Consider the following 18,285-nt stretch of genomic DNA (forward strand, 5'->3'; position numbering starts at 1 on the left):
AATATTAATTAAGTTATATTAATTTTTAATTTCGGTACGGTACCGGTTTTTTACCATTTTGCCAATTTATTTTTAAATTTTTAACAATCTTGAAACTGGTAGCAATATGAGTAACAAACAACTTAAATTAGTCCGAGTACTGGTACTCATGAAAGTACATGACGGGTGCCATATTTGTGCAAGTACTAAATTTGTCGCCGGTTTAATGATAAAATAGTATTGAAGAACTCTAATACGGTCGCCGACTTTAAGTGATTTGTTTGTTTGTTCGAGTATTGGGTGTTATATTATTTAATATTGAAGAAACATTTGATATTTGTTCAATCATAACATTGTTGGAGAATTTATTTTATAAATTAAATATGAAGAATCTCAATTAAATCCCTACATATTTCAAATAAGTACGAAATACCAAACGTACTCGTACCGTACCCGTACATGTATCTGTACCAAAATTCGACAAAAACGAGTACCAATACCCATACCAAATAGGCTAAATTGATACAGATATGGATACGTGTACGGGTATTGAGACAAAATGCTCATCCCTACATGAACGCTCGTTTATTTATGTTCATTTATTTTGTTTATGTATTATTAGAAAATAATTAAATATTATATGGATGAGTTATCTACTTAAAGGTTTATATTTGTTAATTTGTGTTTATTTTGTATTTTCATTTTTGGTCGTTGATCTTTATTTGTATTTATTTAAAATTGTTCATATATGTCCGTCTATCTTTGTTCTGTTATGTTCGTTTATATTTTAAGCAAACGAACACAAATGTTTATTTTTTAAATAAACGAACATGAACATAAATATTTGTTCGATTACGTGTTCGTGTTCGTTCAAAGTTAAATGAACGAACACGAACATACCCTTGTTCATGTTCATTCGATTTGTCTACATGCTTTCATTATTCTAATGAATACACCAGTTTCAATCTCTAGGTCATGCCGATGTTATTTGTGTTTGTGAATGCATTCGTTTTCTTAAAGAACGAACACAAACATAAAATATCGTTCGGTAAGTGTATGTGAACCGTTTCCTTAACGGTTTACAACCCTTTGTACCGGTACGCTTTGTGTGGGGACTTAGTAACAAACCCGAATGTCAAAATGTGGTTACATAAACACAATGTGATGGCTATTAGTTCGACATAACAAGAAAAAAGGTTTATTTAAATATCAAAAGAAATTGGTTGGTATCGGTTCAGTGCAATACCGGCACTCGGTATATCAATGGGTAAAGAAAACCTCAAAAGAGTCGTGATATGCCAAAAGGATATTGGCATATTTCTTTATCAGTCAAAACCTTAAATATGAATAATACTAACGATTTTGATAGTATAGATATCGCTACTGGTGTGTTTTGGTCGGAATCGGTATGGGACTGGTATTGTCGGGACAGTATCAATTCGGTTTGTCGTGGCATTACTACCTTTCCAGCAATCTCTAAAGTTTACGATACAAAAAAAGAAAATAATAATGGAAAAAACTCTATTGTAAATACAATTTGGTTTTAATGGCGTGACGTATGTAAAAATAAACTCTTTTTAACGGCATACTCAAAAATGCCGTTACTCAAAAATTATAAAAATATATCTCATGCTAAATGTTATAAAAGAATAAATAACCTGAATATATAACATAAATAAAAAAAATAAGAAGAAAAAAACGAATGACAAGGCAAAAGTTAAAACAATAAAGAGTTTGGGGGTCTAAATAACAATGACAAATAGACCACAAATTAAAACAATGAAACTTTAATGAGCTAATGTGAACATCTAGAAAATTATATGACAAAAATAAACAAACAAACAAATAAATAAAAAAATATTAATGTATTATTTGGTTGTGCTTTTATATAGATATATTTAACTTCACCATCGTCACGGAATAAAATTCAAACCTTCTGAAATGATACATGAACCGGATTCATTTTGCTAAGATGTGTAATAACCTGAACCTATGTAACCCGTCACACAATCTAACTCGACCGGATTATTTTACCGGGCTTAGTTTAAACCCCTAATGCAACTATTCAAATTATTAACATAACAAAATAGAAGTAATTAGGTTATTATATCTTTTTGATCTTTGATTTCTTACTTCTAGCTAGATTTTTTTTGCATGGCCAACGTTTATTAATAAAGAGATACTAGTAAGCAACTAGCCCCTCACGTAATTACATAGACCAACACAACAATCACACCAATATGATATACTTCTAGACACAAGATTATTTAAAAGGAAAACATACTATTAGGAATAAATCATCACCGTAATTAGTTTTCCAAATTAGTCGAAATTCTTGTACCTTCCTTTTATTATTCCTGATTTTATGTTGTATTATTCTTTAAATATCATAGTGAATATACGATCATTTGTGTGGTGAAAATATTCAAGTCTAACATGGTATCAGCCAAATCACGTTCCTTTCTTCTCCCAAACCCTAATTCCCCATCACTAATCATATCTCTTCCTCTATGGCTCCTTCATCATAGACTTCTCTTCCTATGGATACCTTGCTCCACATGTTTACCATCAAGCTTTCATCTTCCACCTACCTTGTATTGAAAAATCAAATATCTTCATTACTACTTTATCAAAACTGGTTTTGTTTTGTGGATGGGTCATATCCACCTACACCAAAAACATTAGTTATCAATGACAAAGAGACATAAAACCCACAATATACCTCCTGGATTGAAACCGATCAAATAATCATTCTACTTATTCAATCCTCTTTATCGGAAGAAGCTATGGCAGAAGTCTTGGGACTTTCATCCTCTCGGGATATCTGACAGGCTTTGGAATCGGCATACAACCATGATTTTATTGAGCGATCTCAGCATCTTAAAGATTCCTTGCGTAATCTAAAGAAGGGAAACCTGTCCGTATCTGATTATGCTAAAAAATTCAAGACCATATGTAACCAACTTGATGCTATTGGCACATCGGTGCCTGGTATCGATAAAAGCCATTGGTTTCTTTGTGGCTTAGGTCCAACTTTTGAAACTTTTTCTACCGCCCACCAAGCTATTCGGCCATAGCCTTCCTTCCGTGACTTGATTTCACAAGCTAAAGGACATGAGTTGTTTGTCTCTTCTCTATACAGATCATCTCATGTTGCTTTTCAAGCAAGTAATTACACCACGCCACAACAACATTCTCGTGGTAAAGGCAAAACAGGGCGGTTCCCTCAACGAGGTGCTCCCCGAGGGCGCGGTATAAGGTCAAAAAATTGTCAGTTGTCCCAACAATCACCCCCTGAATTTTTGAGTCATACAAGGGAGATCTTCCAACTTTAGAAAATCTTGCATCTCCTTAAATTTAATCCGCGCAAGAGTAACTAAAAATCGTGTCCTCTCGATTTGTGCTTCCGGGGAGAACACTTCGTCATAGTTAATCCTAGATTGTTGCACGTATCCTTTCATCACAAGTGTCGCCTTGTGTTTGTTTATCGAATTATGTTTTACTTTGAATACCTGTTTAAACCGATTGGTTTAACTCCTTTTGTAAGGCCCCGTTACCAGTGCCCTACTTTGGACGTTGGATTTACTCATAAACGCGGTTCTAAATATCAGAGTTAATTAAAAACTTTCGCGGAAATAATAGAACTTAAACCAGTCGTTACAAACATCCATATTTTTGTCTTTTAAAAAATAACTTAAATTATAGAAATAAACGTCATAGCAAAATCCTCAAATGCCAGCTTCGTCCAACCCTGCCATGTGTCCTCCTCAAGCTAACTGCCTCATTCTACTCACATGCGTGCATACTAAAAGTCAGCTACGCTGAGTGAGTTCTAGTTAATACAATCAACATACAATACGTTCTTATATTACATACTTGTCCTTCTTTACTTCCTTTCATACATACGTAAGTATATACTTTCATTCTTACTTTCATACTTTCTTTCTTTCATACTTCATATTTTATCTTTCTTTTACATACATACTTATACATTTTAAAGAGTCTTTCGTCCTATAACCTCACAGATATTATTAGGGTCTGCCACCCTTAAAAAGCCTTTCGCCCTATAACCTCACAGATATTATTAGGGTCTGCCACCCTTAAAGAGCCTTTCACCTTATAACCTCACATAAATTATTAGGGTCTGCCACCCTTCTTCACATATATTATCAGGGTCTGCCACCATTCTTCACAAATATTATTAGGGTCCGCCACCCTTCTTCACAGATATTATTAGGGTCCGCCACCCTTCTTCACAGATATTATTAGGGTCTGCCACCCTTTACCGTCAATTCCTTCATATCATACTTTCCTTTTCGTTTATATATTTTACATACTTTCTTTCATTCTCATATTCTATAACGTACATACTTCATACGTACAACATATATAAACAATCACATCATCTAACTACCTCCTGACAGTACATGCAATATCCGAAGTTCGTTCATGTACCGTCAAGCATTCTTTTATCACATACACATATATCATAATATGCATACACTTACCACTTAAGGTAAGTGTATTAACTAATCACATCGAGTATGCACACAGCCCCGAAAACATAACAATAAATGGGGCTAGAAACTCACCTGAATGCGGTTACGTTCACCGTTAATAGTTATTCCCTTCTTGAGCTGTGCACGGCTAACTGTATAATATTTACATGTATTAATTAACTATTGCTACTCATATTGTATTTCTATCTTTATATAACCCACAATGAACGGGGGTCCGGGGGCAGCGCCCCTGGCAGCGGGGTTCTAGGGGCGGCAGTCCCTAGCCGGGTCCAAGGGGCAGAGCCCCTGGCTGGGGTTAAGCTGCCAGGTCAGCTTGGAAAATTTTATTTTCATTAACTGTCTTAACACATTTTCCATTAACATTTTATATTATTTTCTAAGTTGTGTTTGTTAAGTTTAATATAATGAGCTAGTTTGTCTAAATTGGATATGGGCTTAACATTTGTGGACTTAGTTAAGTCAGGCCCAACTGTCCACTATTGCATCTAGGCTCAACTAGGTTCAGGCCCAACAGAACTGGATGGCGGAGAACTCAAGGCAGAAAAACCTTGATTTGACCGAAAACCTGTTCTGGCCGAGAACCTTGGTTTGACCGAGAACTCGGGTTTGACCGAGAACCCATCACTTTGACCGAAAACCCATTTTAACCGAAAACCCCTTACAACCAAAAACTCGGGTTGGCCGAGAATTTGACTAAAAACTCGCGGTCTGATGCTTCCAGTTCATATTTTCTATCTTTAATTCCATATTAGGCTCCATAATAGTCAATCGGTCTATGACTACACTTTTAATCACCTAAATCCCGACCCACTTAACCGTTTTACGTTCGTTATCATCCCATCGCCAAGACCTAACCTGTTTCTAGCATAAAGCTTGAACCTTTAAGCATAGAAACGTCCATTAAGCTAGATCTAGGGTTTTCTTGATGAACCTTTCATAACCATAAGTTCGTTAAGTCCATTTTAATCATCAAGCTTGCAACTTTATGATTTATCTAGACCCGATCTACTCTAGGTTTGAGTTTCATGATTATTTGTTCATAAAAACGTAACCTTTAAGGTCAAGAACATACCTTTATACGGTTTTTAGGTCACGACTAGCTTTGGTTATGGACTTGAATCGTGTATCTTGTTTGTATATCAAGGATCTATCAATATTTAGCTTGATTTGGCCTTGGATTCTTCTCCTCTAGCTCGCGGCCGTATATGGATGTGTGTATGTGTATTTTTGAGTGTGTAGGGAATATTATGGATAAGATGGATGGAAATGGAAAGATTTAGGGTTTAAGGGTGTATTTATACTCCCTTAAGCCCATGGACCTAAGGCTCATCTTTCCTTTTTAGTCCATGGTTAATTTCATTTAATTAACCTACTTATCTTTCCCTTTTACCATTTTACTATTTATTTATTAACTCAGGTAAACTTTCCGTCATAACGAGTCAATATTCAATATTATTATTCAAAATTTTGGGATGTTACACCTTTTGGTAACCACGTTAAATTCCACGTTTACTTTTTCTCGATTAAATTGATTTCGATCCGCATCGCTTTCATCCACTCGGGTTTCAATTTCGCTTCATCAAAACTACTCAATTCATCATTCAATAACACAAGTAGTTCTTCATTGGAATTAACTCGTAATCACCAATATTATCGGGTAGGATCAAATGGCAAGTGTAATGTTTAACCGGGGTTTGCACAACATCATTCTTGGCTACCTTACTGCAGTTTGCGGCGGGACTTCTGCCGGTAGCGGCACTTCCACTGCTATTATTGCAGTTAGCGAGAGTTTCATTGCAGTTAGCGACAATTTCGTCGTTATTGCTGCTGTTAGCTACAAAATCACTGCTGCTGCTTGCGACAGTTCTTTGTCGCTATTGTTGGAGTTTGTTTTGGCTGGGTTTGGTGTCACTAGTTCAGACCTGAGATCTATTGGCCAACAAACACCGGAGAGTATACCTAGCAATTTTGCTAGTAAACAAAACGGTCGGATTTTCAACCCAACCCGTCGGATATAATTAACAACTCAATAACTCGAATTAATCATCCAACGTATCAATTAGATCTATAAATAGCATCCTAACCTTTTTCTAAACGTGCTACAAAAATAATTTTTACACAAACAAACTCGTTAACACCTCTAAATTGTTCGTCCAAGTTATTCCGGCCAACTCAACGTTCTTTCACTTTCCGGCACCATCAAAGGTAATTAGTACATGGTTTTGATTCGTCTTAACCCAACAAACAAAACCCCTAACCTAAATCCATCAAACATGGTCTGGATATGGAGAATTGAACACCTAGGGTTTTCTGTGAAGAAGATGAAGTGGAATTGTTGTTTATAATTACTAGCTTCCATCTATAAACAATGTTAACAACTTGGTCCAGTGCCTGTGTATGTTAGATATGGCCATGGAGACCTGGGTTCGAACCCGGGTCACTGCATTTTTTTTATATATTTTTTTAAACCATGTTTACTAATTTTAATAGATTATATATATGTTTATAAATCAATATAAATCAAATAAATCATTATTAAGTTAAATACAAATTATTTTTGATTGTTTTAACCAAAAAACCTAAACTTTACCAAACCCGAATCGTCCGTTAAAACTCGTAAAAATAAATATATAAATATGAATATATATACATATATCATCGTCGTAAATTTTATAGATACTAAAAAGACAACAATTATACTAAAAGAAAATACACCGGTAACGCTAGAATCCCGTAACATTATTATATACAAATTTAATATAAAACTCGTAAGTAATATTATAATATCAAGTAATAAAAACCCGTTAACTTAAATATTAATACACTTAAAAATGTGTAACTAAATACTTATAAATAACAATATACGAACCTTAAAACCAACCTCTTATTTCCATGGTTTAGTTAGTACTTATTGTGTTTATTATTTTAGCTCGCGAGATTCGATCGTTCGGTTTCATACAACACGCTTCCCGTTTTCGTTTCCAAGTTGTCATTTCAATTTCAAATGTGAGTTTCTCACATCCCCCTTTTTTTAATCTTTTATTGTTTTGGGGGTAACATATGTATCCTACAAAAACCCAATTGTTTATGATTTTGCTTACAAACTACAATTCATACATGGACTTGTGTGCTTACTTGTTACTTGCTCAATATTACTTGTTCATGGATTACTTCAATATAGTATGATCATACGCCCCCCCCCCTTTGCACTCAAGACCTTGTTGTTATGAGTGGAAAAGGGCCTCATTAACCGAGTACATTGGTGCACAATCCCAATTGAAAAGGACCTTATTTGCTTTCACGAGTTTCATGGAATTGTATGGTTTTTATGTATAATATAGAAATGTGTGACCTCACCAACTATTAAGTTAGTTGACATTATTTTATACATATGTTACAGGTATGCTTATTAGAGGATGAAACAAGCGAAGACACTAGACATATGATCATCAATAATAAACTGTTTGACTTGTTTCTTATTTGCAAAAGTACTTGTTATTTGAATCATCAATGAATTAATGATATTATTGCCACTTAATAGTGTCACATGTGTTTTGGGAAATATGTACGTCACACCCGGGCGTATTCCGCTAAAGCCGGGGTGTTACATAACCTCCCACTACTATCGTGCATCGTTAAGTAGTTACTCCTCATGCGTATATCACAACCCGACTCGGTTGCTTGACCCAGGCTAATCACATTACACTGCAGACCCGGAATATAATATATATAAGTCATCAGATTTTGTTCTCCACTTTTACCTTCAAAATAATCGAACCCTTTCCTTTGATCGGTACACACGAACCATCCCCGAACCTTACTTGTCCGACTATTTGTTCGTTTAATTCCGCAAAATAGCCATGGTTTCCCGTCATATGGTTACTTGCACCATATCTAAGTGCCACATGTCGGTCTTGCCCGAATCGGTTTTGCCCGAATCGGTTTTGTACTTTGTCGGAGTTACTTTATGTATTCGTTAAGGCATATGGTTTCCTGGACACCTTCTATCATGAAAAACGAAGCGTCTAAACCCTTTGTTTCATTTTCCTCTGTTCGGTTCAGATTTGCTTCATCTTTTCAAAATCGGCTGGGGCACTTGAGACAAAGTGCCCGTTACAACTATCTTCCAACTTTTGTAAACAAAAATTATATAATGGATTAAAGTCCATCTTTTAATTTATCTGTCTTGGGCACTCAAAATCTCAAAGATGACCATATTCCTCTGTCAGTCGAACTGCCTCTGCTAGAACTAGGAATGGTTCCTCGATTGGTCGAACCATTTCCTCGGGTTGTAGAGGATTTTTTTAATAACCTGAAATTTTTATGAAGATTGTTGGTTGTGTGCGTAGAATAAAATGTGTATATAGATTTATGTGGGTAAGTGATAACAATGGTACCCGTTTATGGATAATATACTAGTACCATGTTATAAAATTGTACGTACTTATTGGTTTCACCTTCCAAACTTTTATATATTTTTCTAAATTTATTTTCTTTTATGTTATTTTATTTCGACACATTTTTATGTCTTTTCTTTGCCTTCACAGGTTATGATACCAACATACATGGATGTCGGGCTACTAATGATCCTACATTCACAAGAGAAGTCAACTTGCCATGTTGGAAAACATTGACGGGTTCTTGTGGAGAGCGATATGTGGCTAGCAAAGTCAACTATATCTACACTTGATTGGTACAAATAATTCTCTATTGACTAACTAAAATATATAGTCAATGGGATACAAAAGTGGACTTTTAGGTTTTGTAGCTTACTCCAATTTTATAGTTTGAAGGGGTTTGGATTGCTAATTACTTTAAAAAACTCATGACTTATTAATTAAACTAGGATAGTTTCCGTGTTATAAACGGATGAAACATATTTAAAATGTTATATTTATGAAAATATAAAACATATTAATATATATTTGATTTTAAAGAAACGTCATAACTAATAAATTAATTAGTGGTCAACATATATTGCAAAAACTTAAATTCAAATGAATTTACATATATAAAAAGTATAAATGATTTTAAAGTTGGCAATATATAATATCATTAATTATGATTATATCATTTTGGTCAAATGATAGTTAGTTATCATAATATTTGAAATCATTCTTCAAATACATATATCTTTGCAACAATATTAAATAGTGTGAATTAAAATAAATTCGAGTTTAAATAATTTAATTTGCCTTCCATAATTACCCAGGTGTTTTGGAAAACGTTAATAATTTAATTTGACTTCCACAATTAAGTAAACGGAAATCAAACTGTAAATTAATAAATTTCATTAAATATCTTTAAACAAAAATCAACTGTCATAATTTAATTTGACTTCCATAATTACCCGGGTTTTACCAACGATCGAGTTTTACCAATCAAAACAAAAATCAACTGTTGTGTTTCGGTCGGTTTAGGGTACGTGCGTTATTGTATCGAAATTTGACTTCCATTGGTCCACCCAAATTTTTATAATTTTTTTTGTTTTGATTGTATCTTAGTTTCGATACAATAAAGCACGTACCCTAAACCGACCGAAATTACATCGACTTACCATATCAACGCTTGAGTTACCACCACCTGGGTTTTGACGACCTGCCCGGCGCAACGCGCCAGGAAAAATACCAGTTTAATACAATAATGAAAATTTGAAACAAAGGACAGAAAAAACAAAAGTTCCCATAGTATAAGTGGAATTCAAATCCATATAATCATTTTTTTAACTATAGATAAAGTATTTTATATAATTATATTCATATTCCATTGACAAAATATATAGTAGTTGCTCTAGATATACACTAATATTGATGATTCAAAGTAAACGAGTTGACAAAATGGCAACTATTTTTGAGATTAAAAACCAAACACAACAATTATATCTACAAAAAACAATAACATGAACAACTTCACAAGAAACATTGAATTATTTCTCTTCTTGATCATGCTAACAATTACACACTCATCATCAGATGTCATCACCATCACCAAAGTCTCAAACGTGACCAAACCCGGCTGCCAAAGCCAGTGTGGAAACGTAACCATTCCATATCCATTCGGCATCGGTCCCAGCTGCTTTCTAAGCAAATGGTTTGAAGTCACTTGCAACACTAGTTTTAATCCTCCTATACCCCAAATCGGCACTCTCCGTGTCCTGGAATTTACGGACTACACTTTCCGAGTGGCCAACAAAGTTGCAAGCCAATGCTACGATCCATTCGGTAACATCACCGAAGATAATCCAGTCTACTCAAGTCTTGGCTGGACATCACCCTTTTCATTCTCACAAAAGAATCAGTTTACTTTAATCGGGTGCGATGATTTCGCCTTCTTTCTAGGCCCTCTACAAGCAAACTTCACCAGCGGGTGCATTGCGTTGTGTTCAAAACCCGAGGAGGTATTAAATGGATCGTGTTCGGGTGTTGGATGCTGCCAGACATCAATCCCAAAGGCACTCAAGTATTACTACACTTCTGTTGGTAGTATGGTTCATAACCACACGACAATCTGGTCTTTTGATCCTTGTACGTACTCGTTTTTGGGTGAGCAAGAACGATTTACGTTTGGTGGGGTGTCGGATTTTATGGACCCTGGTTTTGTAAACCGGACCAGGGCTAGTGTTCCTATGTTGGTCGATTGGGTGGTCGGGAACTTGAGCTGTAGCGAGGCTAGGACTGCTGGTGTGTTGGCTTGTCAAGCGAATAGCGAGTGTGTTGATTCGGATACTGGAGTTCCAGGATATAGATGCATTTGCCACAATGGTTATCAAGGTCAACCTTATCTTGAGCCAGGCTGCCAAGGTTTGTTTAATTGTTTTGTTATTTTCAAGACTCAATATTCATGTTAATTTTAGCCTTAAATCATATGATCAAGTCATGATTTTCAGACATTAATGAATGTGAGGATCCTAGTAATAATCTATGTGATGGGGTTTGCACGAATACGCCTGGAAGTTATACGTGTGGTTGCGAAGATGGGTATGTCGGAGACGGCCTGAAAACCGGGCGTGGTTGTGCCAAGAAAAATTCAGAGTTTCCTGTCATAAAGTTCTCTTTAGGTAAGTTCATTTTAAGAATTAATTTTACTAATTCAACTCTATAACGTAATTTTCATACACCTTTGGGATAAAGACAGAAAGAAAATTACAGGGTAAATTGTCGTTTACTTTTATATAAACTGTAATTTACTTAGAAATGATATATATGTTTACTAGAAAAGAAAAGGGTGTGTGAAAACAACTTCCCTAGATAAAAAGTATAACCTGATTCAAGTCTTGTTCCTTTGAAAGTTTACCCTATATTAATTATTAAAGATTTTATCAAAAAACTTGGTAGTCATGTGCTTTTAATTAACTAATCATCTATATGTAAGAATGCAATGAAAATTATGAATAAGACTTAATTAAATCTAGGGTCAAGTTATTCTATAAGAGAAAACAAAAATGAGAACGATAAAAAGGATTTGTAGCAACATAAAAACCCCTCAAAAAAATTAAAAAAAATCATAACTCAAAATTTAATAAGAAGACGAAAAAAAATAAAAACGCAAAAATGTTTCCACCATCTTTATCGTTCTAAAAAAACAATGAGTGAAAAAGATCATTGTGTCTTTTTGTTTATCACTGTGTTTGTTTTCGTCATTGATTGTGTCTTTTTTCTTGAAATTCTGTTTTTTTTTCTTTATATTGTGTTTTGTGCTATGTTTTTTTTGCCATCTTACAATACTAATAAAAGAAAATGTTAAATCTTATGTGTCAAGCCTACATTTATCCTAAATCCTAATCTCTCATCCCAATCATTCTAGCTATCCATGGATCATAGGTCAATACCATTTTGTCTATTGGGTTATAACATAGTATGGATTATATTCATTATTGAGTTAATTGTCATTTTTATACATAAGGTTTGACCATCTGCACAACTTTAATACTTTTATAAAATTTCTTGCAAATCAACACCCGCCGTTTCCAAAATCATGCTATTTTATTATTTTTTTTGTTAACCCCGTTTGTTTTTTCCATTGAGATAGGGATAAAATAGTGATATTTTTATTTCTCATTTGCTTAACCCTATGGTAAAAATAAATGAGTCGAACTATTTTTTTAAGAAAACTGCATGAACCGAACTACTTTTTTAACAAAAATAAACTAACCAAACCATGTTATTTTTAACAAAATTAAACGAACCGAACTACTTAAAAAAACAAACAAACCGAACCACTTTTTTAAACAAAAATAAACGAACCGAGCCACCTTTTTTTAGCAAAAATAAACGAATGGAACCACCTTTTTAACAAAAAAAATAAACGAACCGAACCAACCAAAATATAATTCATAAGTTCTACTTTGTACATTAAATAATTCACAAGTATTTTGAAAATCACAATTGAAATAACATACCTAATTTAATTTTATTATTTGACAAATCCCGTGTAATACACGGGTTCAAAAGCTAGTAATGTTATATTTTGCAATCTATTGTTTCTTTTTTAGTTCTAACTGTGTCTTTGTTCATTTTCCTCATTGTGTCTTTAATCTCGACATTGTGCCTTTTAGTCAATTTTTTTAAAAAAATTTTTTTTAACGAGAATGATGGCGGACACATTTTAGTTTTTTAAATTTTTTCGTTTTTTATTTATATTTTGAGTTATGATTTTTTTATTATTTTTTTTGAAATTTAGTTTTAAATGGTTTTTTATGTGATAATAAATCATTCTCACACTTCTCATTTTTATACTCTTTGTATTTTAACTTTACACTAAAATCATCTCTCCCAATTACTATAAAAGTAAACGATAAACTCTACAATATCTATTAGATAACCATAGATATCAACGAAGACATTAACAACTAAAAAAAGTTATTTTTTAGGTTTTCTTATATCTGGGTGGTGAAGTTCCTTTTTTATTTCTATTATAAAAAAAATTGCTTTTCAAAAAATTATGTGAAATATGGACATGGAACCCTAACTTAATAACATTGGATACTAATTTGGCTTTCAATTGTGGCAAAATGCAGGTATGGGGCTTGGTTTCTTGGCGATTTTAATTGGAATAACATGGCTATATTTTATTTTCAAAAAGAGGAACCTTGTTAAGCTTAGACAAAATTTTTTCAAACAAAACGGTGGCTTGCTGCTTAAACAACGTATTATGAGTATTATGACTAGGGAAGGAAATGTCGATTCAACAAAGGTCTTCACCGCACAAGAGTTAGAAAAAGCCACCAACAAATACGCTGAAGATCGAATCTTGGGCCGTGGTGGTTATGGGATTGTATACAAAGGCATTCTAACCGATCAACGAGTCGTTGCAATCAAGAAATCACGAGTTATGGATGAAACTCAAATTGAGTTATTTATAAATGAAGTGATTATATTAACAAGAGTTCACCATAGGAACGTGGTGAAACTTTTGGGATGTTGTTTAGAGAGTGAGGTTCCATTATTGGTATATGAGTATGTATCTAATGGAACTCTTTTTGATCATATTCACAAGAAAGGAACCATGACTTGGTTATCTTGGGAGAATCGTTTAAGAGTAGCAGCGGAAGCTGCTGGCGCAATTTCATATCTTCATTCAGCTACATCAACCCCCATTATCCATAGAGATGTGAAATCCGCGAATATATTATTGGATGATAACTACACTACAAAGATAGCGGATTTTGGGGCTTCACGATTAGTTCCACTAGATCAAACACAAGTGACGACACTCGTGCAAGGGACATTAGGGTACTTAGATCCTGAGTACTTTCACACTAGTCAGTTAACCGAAAAAAGTGATGTTTATAGCTTCGGTGTGGTACTTGCCGAACTTCTAACGGGAAAGAAGCCTTTGTGTATGGAATGTAATGAAGAAGAACGAAATTTAGCGAAATATTTTATTAGGTCGCTTAAAGAAAACCGTTTGTTTCAGATTCTTGAACCTAGAGTTGTAAGCGAGGGTACCCTAGAGCAGCTTCAACAAATTGGCGAACTTGTGAAAAGATGCCTTAATCTTGTGAGCGAAGAGCGACCAACAATGAAAGAAGTGGCGACCGAACTTGAAGGGTTACGTAAGTTTACACAACATCCATGGGCAAGGCGACATGCGGATGAAGAGAATGCAAACTTGTTGAACGTGGAGAATCAACAAACAGACCTTTACGAAGAATCTATAAATCCATACTCAAGTACCAGTGGAATTTCTTTTGGTTTTAGCAATAACTGTGGTTTTGTGTATCCATCAAATATTCTCCGATGATGTAATTCCTTATGATCATGTGTTTCTATATTATGTTGTTTTTATAAATGGTTACTCCATATAATAGTAAACAAGTTTCAGTTTTGTTCCATTAAGAGATTACTAGTGTAAAGTTTTGTTCTATTTAGGTCACTTAAACTTTATTTAGTGTTCTAATCCTAGATATTTGAACTAGATAGTAGGTTATATAGTTTTTTTTTTATTTTCAAATATTTTGACATTGCATAATATTTTTTTATAAATTGTAAAAAAGTAGTAAAAAATGCAAAAAATAATTTTAAAATTGCGAAAATGTTCCAAAATTTTTTTGAAATAATGAAAAAAAATCACCAATGTCTTTATAAAAATATGATTATTTTAATAAAAAAATATTTTTTTTTATAAAAATTTGGAAAAATACTTGGATGATATTCAAATTTTGTAACGGTAGAAATTATTAATTGCAACCATACAAAAAAAATAAATAGAAAACTTTAATTATATTGTCCTAAAAGAATATGACTAAATAATGACAAAATTAAAAAAAAACCTAGATAACCTGCTATCCAGGTCATATATTAGAAATACTAAATAAAAGTTAAGTGACCTAAGTAGAACAAAATTTTACACCAGTGACCTGATTGAAACAAAATTTAAATTTGATTGCTATTATATTTGTGAGTCTTTTAAACAATATATGCGTGATTTGGCTATAATTAAATAAAAGATGAAGTTGCGTTGTTGCTTATATATGATTGGGTGATGGTATAATGGTTGATTATATAGTAATTAGACCCACCACGTTGAAGCGGCAGGCATAAAATTGGAAAAAGAGAATACAATTTTATGTTACGAAAACACAAAGGGTAAGAGAATACAATCCTAGATCTATACTAAATTTCTATAAATAACAACTTGTTAATATCAAAACACTAAAAGCGTTTGGTATGCAGTAATCACAGGGGGAATGAAATGAATTATTACTTGGGAATGAAAAATATGGTGTTTGGATGCTCAATGGAATGGAATCATCCATTACACATGGATCCCATTCCATCAAAACCATTCATTCCTACTCTTTTTTTTTTCATTCCATTCATCATTCACCATACTTTCTCAGCAACATCACCACCTAACAACATCAACCACCACCACTACCATGGCCATCACCACCTTACGCCACCGCCACCTTCGCCGTATCCACCACCACCTCCGCCACCATCTCCAACGCCACAACCACCACCTTACCACTAGCGTTACCACCGCCACCATTGTCACCGTAACCACACAACCATTTCCACCATAACCTCCGCAACCATTGTCACCGTCGTCGCCTGACTATCACCGCCACCACCACCTGACCTCAACCACCGTCGCCACCACCCTACCATCGCCATCACTACCAATGCTACCATCGCTTGACCACTCTCACCCCTCCCACCACCATCACCACCAACCACCGCCCTTGACGTCTGACCGCCATTACCACCACCGTCGCCACCACCATTTTTGTTGCCAGAGCTACCAGCACCACCACCAACGTCGCCATTGCAGTTTTTTTTTTTTTTTTTTTTTTTTTGTAAAATAATTTACTATGAGAAAAAATGTTTTTATTATTTCTATTTCATTCCTATAATATTTTTGGATACCAAACGACATTAACTAATGATTCATTCAATTCCCATAGGTTAACCAAACAAGACAAATGAATGGTAATGATCCATTTCATTCCCTTGTTCATTCCATTCCTTCTCCCATTCCATTCCCCCTTCATTCCATTACTTCCAACCAAACAAAATTGTTCATAATTGTTCGTTTGCATTCAACTAAGGCTTTCGATTTGGTTGGACCCTATAGGCCCACAAAAATATAAAACATATTGCATGTCATCGATCATCAAAGGGTTTCTTTGCTGATTGTTTTCATCGACAAACTCCCTGACTCGTTGCTTCTCCATATTCTGAGTCAGCTCAATGACTCAGATGAATTTGCTCGTTGCCGAGTCGCTTCTAAGGCTTTCAATATTGTATTTCCAGGCCTTCGGTCAATTAATTTTCGTTGCACAAACATTAATCCAAGGTTAAGGGATTCAAATTCTTTCAAGAAGTTTTTTTTTTCGACCTTCTTCGGAAACTAGAAACTGTGGTTATTTGAGAGGGAGAGAAAAGAGTTGGTGAGAGGATAAGATTTGCAAAAGAATTGAAAACAATATGTGCGTATCTGTGGTTATTTGACCCGTCGTTGACTTTCTCATCTATTTGTAAGGCCCCGTTACCGGTAGCCCTACTTTTGTGTTGGATTTACTCATAAACGCAGTTCTAATAACAGAGTAAATAAAAAAACATTCGCGGAATATAAAAACTTTAATAAAACATTTCATATCAATTCAAAACTTGTCTTAAACAACCAACTTGTCTTTCGAAAACTAAGTAATTAAAACATAACACGCCCTGAGCCTTTCGATGCCAGTCTCTTATTCAACTCCACGTGTCCCCTCAAGCGAGCTGCCTCATCCTACTCACCTGCGTGCATACTAAAAGTCAGCTACGCTGAGTGAGTTCTAGTTAATCATACATTATACAATACACACAAACTTATATTCTTTCATTCATACTTTCATACTTTCTTTTGTACTAACTTGCTTTCATATCTTACGTTATAAAGAGCATTACGCCCTACATTCCTCGAGTATTATTAGGGCTCGGTACCCTCCTTCCTCGAGTATTATTAGGGCTCGGTACCCTCCTTCCTCGAGTATTATTAGGGCTCGGTACCCTCTTTCCTCGAATATTAGTAGGGTTCGGTTCCCTAGTTCTCGAATATTAGTAGGGTTCGATTCCCTCTTCGTTACCATACAACCATACATCATACCTCGAGTATTATTAGGGCTCGGTACTCTTTTCGTAACCATACAACCATACAACCATCCTTTCATTCTTTTAATAACTTTATCACGTTCATACACATAAGCATACATATCATACTTACCTTATACATAGCGTTACAACCTGACAGTACGTGCAATATCCGAAGATCGTTCACGTACCATCAAGCAATCATTCAGACATTTCACATTATTCACATAAGGCATACACTTATCTCTTAAGATAAGCGTATTAACAAACATATTGAGTATGCACACAGCCCCGAAAACATAACACATAAATGGGGCTAGAAACTCACCTGAATCCTGTTACGCTCTCCGTTAATCGTTATTCCCTCCTTGAGCTGTGCACGGCTAACTGTATAATATTTACATGTATCAGTTAACTACTACTACTCATGTTGTATTTCTATCTTTATATAACCCACAACGAACGGGGGTCCGAGGGCAGCGCCCCTGGCAGCGGGGTTCTAGGGGCGGCAGCCCCTAGCAGGGTCCAAGGGGCAGAGCCCCTGGCTGGGGTCGAGCTGCCAGGTCAGCTTGGAAAAATTTTATTTCCATTAACTGTCTTAACACATTTTTCATTAGGTTTTTAATTTATTTTCTCATTTGCTAACTCCAGCGAACCTATCATTAAGCGAACTTAACAATAAGCGAACTTAACATTAAGCGAACTTATTG

The 18,285-nt window shown here is 34.7% G+C and overlaps 1 protein-coding gene across 1 annotated transcript; it reads left to right on the top strand.

The window, feature by feature from the left end:
* The first annotated feature begins 10,172 nt into the window (after window positions 1-10,172).
* Window positions 10,173-14,826, top strand: LOC143575753 (wall-associated receptor kinase 2-like). Its single transcript, XM_077060046.1, has 3 exons — window positions 10,173-11,299; window positions 11,386-11,556; window positions 13,516-14,826. Exons 1-3 carry the CDS (start codon window positions 10,399-10,401, stop codon window positions 14,739-14,741), a joined length of 2,298 nt encoding a protein of 765 aa, XP_076916161.1. The 5' UTR covers window positions 10,173-10,398; the 3' UTR covers window positions 14,742-14,826.
* Window positions 14,827-18,285: the final 3,459 nt, after the last annotated feature.

This window comes from Bidens hawaiensis, unplaced genomic scaffold (genome assembly GCF_021521415.1).
Source record: "Bidens hawaiensis isolate Kalapana, Puna unplaced genomic scaffold, B.hawaiensis_p1.1 tig00027642_1, whole genome shotgun sequence".
NCBI classification, from domain to species: Eukaryota; Viridiplantae; Streptophyta; class Magnoliopsida; order Asterales; family Asteraceae; genus Bidens; species Bidens hawaiensis.